At 42.4% G+C, this 9,464-nt stretch overlaps 1 protein-coding gene across 1 annotated transcript in view; it reads right to left on the bottom strand.

Annotated features, from left to right (window-relative positions):
* LOC141420337 (uncharacterized) overlaps positions 1 to 8,156 on the bottom strand; it is a 71,209-nt gene extending 63,053 nt beyond the window's left edge. Inside the window, exon 1 of the mRNA XM_074064602.1 lies at positions 8,014 to 8,156. Within this exon, the coding sequence (XP_073920703.1) occupies positions 8,014 to 8,156 (143 nt within the window). The remainder of the gene's footprint in view (positions 1 to 8,013) is intronic.
* Between the last annotated feature and the right edge of the window lie 1,308 nt (positions 8,157 to 9,464).

Below are 9,464 nucleotides of genomic sequence, written 5' to 3' on the forward strand. Positions count from 1 at the left end.
TTCTCTCTCTCTCTCTCTCTCTCTCTCTCTCTCTCTCTCTTTGTTTTTTTGCTTTATCTTAACACTCTTTCCTAAAGTGAAAAGTTACATGCTGAAGTAGTTATATTTGAAGATTAGGGATAGTTTTTGGAATAGGAAATGAACGGCTCAAAGCATCAAGGAAGTGCTGTCCTTTATACCTTCAGGGTACTGACAGGATCTCCACTTTCCCACCTCTGAATCCATATCTTGGAGGGGTCAGCAAGTCAGGGGTCTCTGCATTTGCTGATAGGGAGTAGATACTTGTGCTTTTTAAACAAAACAGAGGAAGGTAAAGTGATTTATCACTAACCTGGCAATGTGAAGACTAACAGGCTTATCCTAATCCTATTACAGAGCCACTCAGAAGGGCTTGTGTTTGGAAACTGTAAGAGACAGGCATGAAGCACAGAATCAATTTGACTCAAAAGGGCTGTATAGGCAGAAAAATTAAAGAGAATTGCACTTAAGTTTTTAATCAACATTTTAAATGTCCTAAGAATTTATCCTGGGGAGGATGAATAAAATAATCAGCTATTTTTCCAAACTCCTTTTCTTTCTGGTGACTTATGTGATCCATCTCTGCCAGTTTCCCATTTGTAAGTGATCGGATTGCTCTTCCTCCCTCACAGAAGGACAAATATAACTTTGAAGAACATGCCTTTAAATAGTTTTTGGAAGAAGGTCAGTAGGGATCATAAGGATTAGGATGAACTACAGTTCTTTTTTTTTGTTTTGTTTTGTTTTTTTTTTTTTCATTTTTCTTTTATTAGTCATATGTGCATACAAGGCTTGGTTCATTTCTCCCCCCTGCCCCCACCCCCTCCCTTACCACCCACTCCACCCCCTCCCGCTCCCCCCCTCAATACCCAGCAGAAACTATTTTGCCCTTATCTCTAATTTTGTTGTAGAGAGAGTCCCTCCTCTTCTTCCTGTCCATTCCATTTCACTCCACTTTCAGCTCCTTCATATACCGCCATCTTGTTACTCATAGATTGTAGATTTATTAATAATCTTGGAAAGAGTTTCGTTCACATATACCTCTTATTTTTTCTTGTCCTCCACAACATGGTTTGTTATAACTTTTGGCTAATATCTTACATATTATCACCATATAACCACGGTTCACTGCTAAGCCTACAAACTGCACTCCTTTTCTTTTATAATAATTTGTTTTTCTTAGAATAAATATTTGTCACATCTGGTATTTAGCTAAATCTTCTATAGTCTTGTGTGTGTAGATATCCCTTCTAGAGTTCTCTGACTTACTTTGTATGTGGTCTTATTTTTTTTCAGGAAACCTCTAGTGTTGTCCTCATTAGTTCTATGTTGAAGATCCACCTTGGTACAGCCCTTTATTTCATTACTTGAACTGAACACTTGGTGAGACCTTTCAATCTGGAGCTCATGTTCTTTTGTTTTGGGAAGTTCTCTTGTATTATTTCTTGCATTATTTCCTAATCACGACTTTCAGTATTCCACTATTTTCTTTTTGTTATTTCTAGAATTTGTATTATTTGAATGTTGCACTCCTTGCATGGATCCCCTAGCTTTTGTATCTCTTCTCTCCTGTTCCAATATATGTCCTTTATGTTTTTCCTTCTAAGATATTATTTTTCCATTTTAGCCATCACACACACACACACACACACACACACACATACACACACACACACACCCCTATATCTCTACAGATATGTATATATGGTAGCATTTTTCCTACTTCAAATATTCATTAGTTTTTAAAGAAATATTTCTTAGAGGTGGAGGGATTGGAAAAAAATAAAACTGAGTGTTGGTATTGAGTAAATGGGAAGAGGTCCCCACTGGTTTTTTGTTCCTGCTTTCGTCTGGCCTGAAATCACCACATCTAGAACATCTCTATTTCCATATCTCCAGAGATTTCATTTTACATTTCCCTTATAGGAGTGTAGAATGGTTGTCACTTGACCATATCAGTTAAGGGTTAGAGATCTAAGGGGAAGGTTTTTATCTAGTCCTTATGAAGACTTTCAGCAATTCCCTCATTTTAGCCTCCAGCCTCATCTATTTTCTAGAATTTCTTTCCCCTTCATTGGCATTAGGCAGAGTGGATCACCAAGCTTCATATCACAGGAGCACCCTATTTTGAACTTCTTTTTCTCCTCTAAATCATTTGCTATTCATCCAATTCATCTCCCTTTCCATCTTCAGATAGTAGGGCTTGGGGTTGCAGATGTCTCTTGGTTACATGCAATGTAAGTTTCTATTATTTGTTCTCTTTTTATTGGGGGGAGGATTTGAGAAGGGAGAAGGAATGAGTTTCCAGACCATTGTGTTTTGTTTATAGTGTGAATGATGATACTATTGTTTAAAAGAACAAAGATTGCAGAAGGAAGAATATTCTCACTCATGACTGATCTTATAGGCAAATGGGTAGAGGATAATAATCTACACAAGGTTATTAGATCATCTGAAGTCCCCCCCTAAAACCATTTTAGGACTACACTTCTACATTTATCTAATAAAGAATGTTTAAAAGAATAATATAATGTTTGGGTTTGAAGGGGTTCCTTAACTCCCATGCCTTATTTTACAAATTAAGCAATGAAATTCCAGGTCATCTGAAAGCTCTAAGATCCAAGAACTGTGCTGTTCACACTGTGGTCTCTTTTGGGTTAAACATTTCTCTTTTCCTCAAAGAAATCATAAAAATATATTTACCCCTGGGAAAATATATTTTTCCCAGCATGGAAAACTATAATATAGCATGGGAAACTATTAATTAGTATTAATTCATTTATAAAGTCCAATTAAGTCATCATGGCAATTTGGCTATTGAATGAAGATCAACTTGAGAAAGTTTGTAAGATAAGTAACAGGAATATGTGGGCATTAGATCAAAGGCAAACACAATAATGGGATTGGACTTTGAGCACATGATAAAAGCTTTAGCACACAAGGGAGAGGTGAGGATAGGTAAGACACCTAAAAACTAGCTAGCATTTGTTGCCCTTAACGCAGAGAAACTAAAGCAGATATCTTAAAGCAACTGAGGCCAATAGGAAAAGGGGAACAGGTACTAGAGAAAAGGGTAGATCAAAAAGAATTAACCTAGAAGGTAACACCCATGCACAGGAAATCAATGTGAGTCAATGCCCTGTATAGCTATCCTTATCTCAACCAGCAAAACCCCTTGTTCCTTCCTATTATTGCTTATACTCTCTCTACAACAAAATTAGAGATAAGGGCAAAATAGTTTCTGCTGGGTATTGGGGGGGGGAGTGGGAGGGGGCGGAGTGGATGGTAAGGGAGGGGGCGGGGGCAGGGGGGAGAAATGAACCAAGCCTTATATGCACATATGAATAATAAAAGAAAAATGAAAAAAAAAAGATTATGAAGATGTAACACTTAAAAAAAAAGATACCTACTTGAGGAAGGAAATTCATATAAGAAGGGCAAAAATTTTTCAACAATTTTGTAATCATCATAAAGCTTCCTTACACTTTATTTTCTTACCTCATAAAAAACATGCTAAACCCAAATTTGACACCCATCAGATTCCTCAGAGATGGGAAATTCAAACCACAAATACACCCTAAAGAGGTTCATTACCAATGCACAGTTTGGACAACATAACTAACATTTTTTTTCAGTGAGATATAGCTATTACTAAATAAAGAATTCTTGAAAAAAAAAATGAAAAATACCTAAACTTCTAACTCAGTCCTCGAGAATGATCCCAACCTAGACTGGGATCCCTTTACTTCTTTGATATTAAGAAAAGAGATAATCATAAGTGATATTTGGCAGGGGCTTTGAGATGTCCTTTTCTTCTCTTCCTCCTGTTCTCAGTCCTGTTACTTATTTTTTTATTATTATTATTCATATGTGCATACAAGGCTTGGGTCATTTCTCCACCCTGCCCCCCCTTACCACCCAGGGATTAGCTGGGGCTTATTGCTCTTGTAAGCTTTTTAGCACTATCTAACTTTCAAACTTATATTCATGTATTACATTGATACATGAAATAACTTTAAAAAACCAACAAAATAAAAACTCTGTAATACATGTAGTGAAATTGCTACAGCAGGATATAAAACTGATAATATAATGAAAAGTTTAGATTACTAAAGTCCTGAAGGCTAATGCCATACTGTGCTGTCCTTGAAAACTGAACTATCATTGTAAGGAAACCTGCCTTTTCCTTAAAACACTAGTCTGACTTTCCTCCTCAGAGTCTAGATTTCTGTCCCTAGCAATTCATCATTCACATTGACAATCTCTGATTCTCCTGCAGTGGTGGGAAGGAGGTACTGATTCCAAGTTGATGCTCAATCCAACACACAAATCACCATTTCAGTCTTGGTTTGGTTTGGCCAATGCCTCAGAAACTATCGCCCACCTAGACAACATGGGTTACAAAGCACTGTGTGCTCACCTTAGCTCCCTTTTCATGGAGATCTGAGCACCAGCAACTCTATTAATGATTGGCTAATCATTAATAGATTCTCTGTGTATCAATTTCCTCATCTGTTAAATGACAACAATGACAAAACCAGCTCTAAGGAGGTATGATTCAGGTTAACAGGTATAAATGACCACAGGAAGCATTATAAAAACACAAATCACTGGTTTCATCATGACTCATATTTTGGCAGCACTTCCTCTAAAGAAAAGAACTCTTTTCTAGAAGTCTTCCTCTGTTAAAGAAAACCTTGCCGAGAAATCCAGTGACTATGCACATATGATAACACATACAAGGATTAATCTTCTTGGTAAGAGTAGACTCATAAATTTCTCTTGCTTTCTTGAGTTTTGGCCACCTGTATGTCACTTATTCCCTTTTGTTGACACTCTTCTCTCCACAACACTGCATCAGGATCACCCTGCTCCTTCCTTTTTCTGTGACCTTCGCTTGCTATCATTATCTCCACCTCTAAAGAGCAATTTTCTCTCAAAAATTAGTTATGCTCCCTTTGTTTCTCTCATCCTGCTCCTTCTTTGGATAAGCTTTTATTAGCACATGACTAACAATTCTCAGCAGATAGCGAATTCTCAAATTCTCCTAAGTACCAAACTTTCTCAACCCCTCTGTGAGAATTAACAGAAGACTCTGATCCTTCACTTTGCTTCTACTTTTCAATGGTTACATCAACAATCATAGATATCTAGTTCACAATCTTCAAATCATCCCCATCCTGCTCATCGTTAGTCCTTCATGGAGAGTTTACTGGAAAATTCCACAGACTGCATTTGCATGTTCTCTTCAATCTCCCTCCTTTTCTTCTCAGCTGCTATACTACAACAAATCCTAATCTCAGCCTGGACAGCTACATCAGTCTCCTAATTTGTTCCTTTACATTCTGTCAACTGTTCCTTCCATCCATCCTTCTGTCACCATGACATTGATCAAGTTAATGCTGCTTTGCAACAATCAAAGGCTCCCTATTGCTACATCCTGACATAGAAGACCCTACAAACTAATGCGCCAAATCAAAATGTCTCCAAATATTACTGCTCATATACACATACTTGAAACCAAACTCAACTAATATTCCTGGGAAATGCCTGGCATTTTGTGGGGGGGAGTAGAGAGAGAGAAGGCTTAAATTAATAGCCCACCCTGTGTCTGCCTTTAATCTTTCAGTCCTTTGAGGCTTAAAATCTTTTCCTTCATGCTGTACAACCTAATATCCCACTCTCTTTTGCAGTTGACTTTCATAGCTCTATCTTTGTATGTTTTTAAAATAGTACTTATTTTATTTAAATTGATAGGATAAATGCTCATGCCCACTTTCCTACCTCTTCTTCATGAGATCTTGAACTCCTTGAGTGTAGGAAAGTTGTGACACTCATCATGTGGGTTGCTGTCCCTGGCCTGCACTTTGCATGTGTACATGCTTGAGAAATCTCTTTGAGTTGAAACTCAGGAAAACAGCCTTGAAATGCCTTTTTGAAGTTCATTAGTAACTGAAAAACTTCAAGAATGTAGCAATCTCAGATGACATTATTTAGTCCTGGGTTTGCAAACAATTTGGACAAGAAGACTTGGTTTGAAGCACTGGTTAAATGAAGAATCCTACCAAAGGATAAAAAAATTCTTTTTAGTTATAGTGGAGTTTGAACTCAGAGCCTCATGCTTGAGTGCTTGCAGGTGAGGTGCTCTACCACTTGAGCTATGTCCCAAGAGCATTTTTTACTTTAGTTAGTTTTTGCATAGAGTCTCAGATGGTTGCACAGATGGCCTGAGACTCTGATCCTTTGTAGCTGGGAGTACAGGCATGTCCCACCGTGTGATGCTTGTCAGTTGAGAAGGGGGTCTAAATTTTTTTCCCAGGCTGGCCTCAAACCTCAACCTTTCCAATCTCCATTTCCCAAGTAGCAAGGTTTAAAAAAATCTTGTTAGTGATATAGCACATGACACTCTTCCTCCTAAGTCAGTCTGTGTAAATTCCCAAGGGAAAAATTGGAATGTGGGATAGAGAAATGAGCAACAGGATTGCCCTGAGGAATTTGTTTGGCAAAAGTGAGGTTCTGTCCATAGTATCCTGCTGGATTTTAAATTCAGCTGTGCTACAGGGCTTTGCTAGACTGTGTGTCCTTCTCTGAGCCCATCCTAGGGCTGACTGCTCATTTTTCAGCAGCAATACAGAAACACTGTTTACTCAACTGTGGCCTTATTCTACTCAATAGAACCTGAGGAATAAAGAGTTGGTGTCTAGTGCAGATATCAAGCTAGTCTCTGATTTACCAAGTGACATGCCTCGAATAAACATGAAGAAACTGCTGCCCTGTTTCCAGAAGACACATCTATTAACCTATGTCTCCTTAAAATGATGGGGCTTCTTCTAGACCACTACAAATAAGTACAGCCCAATGCTTGCTGAATTATGTAAAGTCAGTACATCAATAGGAAAGGTGTTCCATCAGCAGGGGTTAGGCAGCAAGTTTACAATAGAATTTGCACCAAGGCTTTGTGTAATTGAACTTAGACTTCAAAAGCAATCACAGGGATCTCTGGTCCGCCCTACTTTCTCAGACAAGACTGTTTAGCTGTTCCATTTAGTCTGGATTTAATGTGAAAGAAAAGAATTTTTGAAGAATCAAGAAACTGAACAAGTTTATAAAAACCAATTTGTTAAATACCTAATGAAACTCTACAATTAATCAGATTTATCTGGAATAATTTCATGTAGTAAAAAATATATGTAATATGTAATCCATCATAAATATGTTTAGTATTCACCAAAAAAAAAAAACCAATTTGGCAAAAAGAAAAATAGACAGTGTTTTGAACTTGAGGGAGGGGCAGAAGCAAGCTGACAGTGACTGAATCCCAAAGGATGTGCCTCCCCTCCATTCCTGGGTCATCCACCACTGGTTACTCTTCAGCAACAGCTGAACACCATCAGGAGGCATAGCTCATTTTAAACCAGAATCCTTCCCCATGGGATCTGCTCCAAGCAGAGAACCACTGAGTGGTCCCTGTGTCACAAGAAGAGGCCTGCGATCTGGGCAGTGGATAGCTTTAGGGCAGCAGGCAGCACTGCAGAGCCTCGGTCCCTATACAGGAGAACCACCTCATGGTTTTCCCAGTTAGTGCTGCCTTCTGACCCCAAGTTCTCTACCCAAGTCATTGCCTCCTCCTAAAGAAGACAATGAACCTTTTATCACACCCACAGTAGTGACCAGAGAAATTCTGAGCGTCTCATTCTGTGAACCCGATCATGCTTCCTCTCCACCTGTCCTAGCTGACTAAAGTCTTTCTAGACTGGAAATTGAGAAAAGTTGCTCTTTCTCACACATTTGAGTGCCCACCCCTCCTTTGTTTAAAAAAAAAAGAGAAGAGAAAAGGAAAAGAAAGCGAGAAAGGGAAAGTAGAGAAGATAAAAAGAAAAACACAGTCACTGGCCCTGGGCTGCCTGGGAACCTCAGGCAACATTGGCACCACAGCAGCCCTAAGTCCACTGTGTCTCGTCCCCTCTGGGGCTCTGGTTCCAGTTTTACCCCTACCGTAAATGGACCACAAGGAGATGAGAAGTCCTGGAAAACCGTCCACCAAACACACCTTGCTGTGCCCTGACTACCCCCATCTCTGTCCCTGCGCCCAAGGACCAGGAGCATCCTAGAGAACCCAAGTTCCCAGGGTGATCCATGGTGGACCTCAGGTGAAAAGTTCAAGGGCGCGCCCCTGGGTCATTGCGCATCTTCTCCTTCCTTGGCCTCCCAAAGTAAAGCTGAAGACCCTGAGGTCGGTTTTCCAAGGTGTCTCCAGCCCTTGTGGTGGTCGTGTGGGCGTCCTGGGCTCTAAGAGAAAATGCTTGCTGGGATGCGCGTCTGTCGTTGGTATGACCCTCTCTGGGGCTGTTCTGTGTGCCTGTGCCTGGAGAGAGTCCCTGCCACGCCCGCAGCATCCCCCAAGGCCTCCACCAAGAAGGACGGAGGGGCAAGCTCTGGATCAGGTCTTCTTGCTCCAAGTCGCCAGGAATTGGACGCCAGGCTGCGCCCTTCGGAATCGGATCCGGTTACGTCTACGCGCGGCCCAGGGCGCCTTCCCGCCCCCTCCCGACGCTGCCTCCTGGGGCCAGGTACTCAGGGGTCGGGACCGGGGTACAGGGGCGGCGGGCAGTGGCCGTGTGGCTTCCGCGGCGAGGGCGCCAGGCGCGGCTCCAGCCCCCCGTTGACGCCCCTCCAACCTCCGCGGTGGCGCTGAAGCTTGGCTCGCTTGTCCTCCTCCTCCGGCACAGGGAAGGTCACCCTCGCCTGCTCCCTGCACTTCCTGACCTTGGTGGACATCGCGCCCCCTGGGCTCCTAGCGCCGGGCTGCCAGCCGGCCTCCGCTGTCTTCGCGCGGTCTCCGGGCGGCGCCCCTTCCCCGCCTGCTGCCTGTGCTTCCGCAGCCCCGGGCGACCTGGGCGGGAAGGCAGGAGAGCGCCGCGCTGCCCGGATCCGGCAGGCAGGGGCGGGGGCCGAGGCGGAGCAGCCGCCCACCATCAAACCGTGGGAGCCGCGGCCGGCTGGGGCTGCAAGGAGGAAGCCTGGGCCAGCGGGGCTGAGCTAGGGCGGGAGCCACGCTCCAGCCCCATGGCAGAGGTGCCTGCTCAGTGTCCGACTTGGTGTCCTACAGGACAGCATTGCTTGCTAGGACAGCGCGGTTTCTCAGGCAGGAGAGGGAGGGAGAGAGGGAGGGGAGGAAGAGGGTGGGGGAGAATCAATTCCCTATCAGACAGAGCTGGAGAGGAAATCAGACAGAACAGTAGGTGGGGAGGGAAATTGGAGAAACTTCTTCTCCGCACTCTCCCTTTCCTCTTCCAGAGGATCTAGGGCCCTTTGAATCTGCAGACACAAGTTTCCTAAGGGAGGGAAAAAAGAGAGTCAACTGGCTTCTTCATCTATTTGCAACTCCATTCCTTCAAAAGCATGGCTTCTTGGTTGCTACTCACTGTAACGCTTCGCTGTGCCTA

The sequence above is a fragment of the Castor canadensis genome, unplaced genomic scaffold (genome assembly GCF_047511655.1).
Source record: "Castor canadensis unplaced genomic scaffold, mCasCan1.hap1v2 HAP1_SCAFFOLD_136, whole genome shotgun sequence".
Classification (NCBI taxonomy): domain Eukaryota; kingdom Metazoa; phylum Chordata; class Mammalia; order Rodentia; family Castoridae; genus Castor; species Castor canadensis.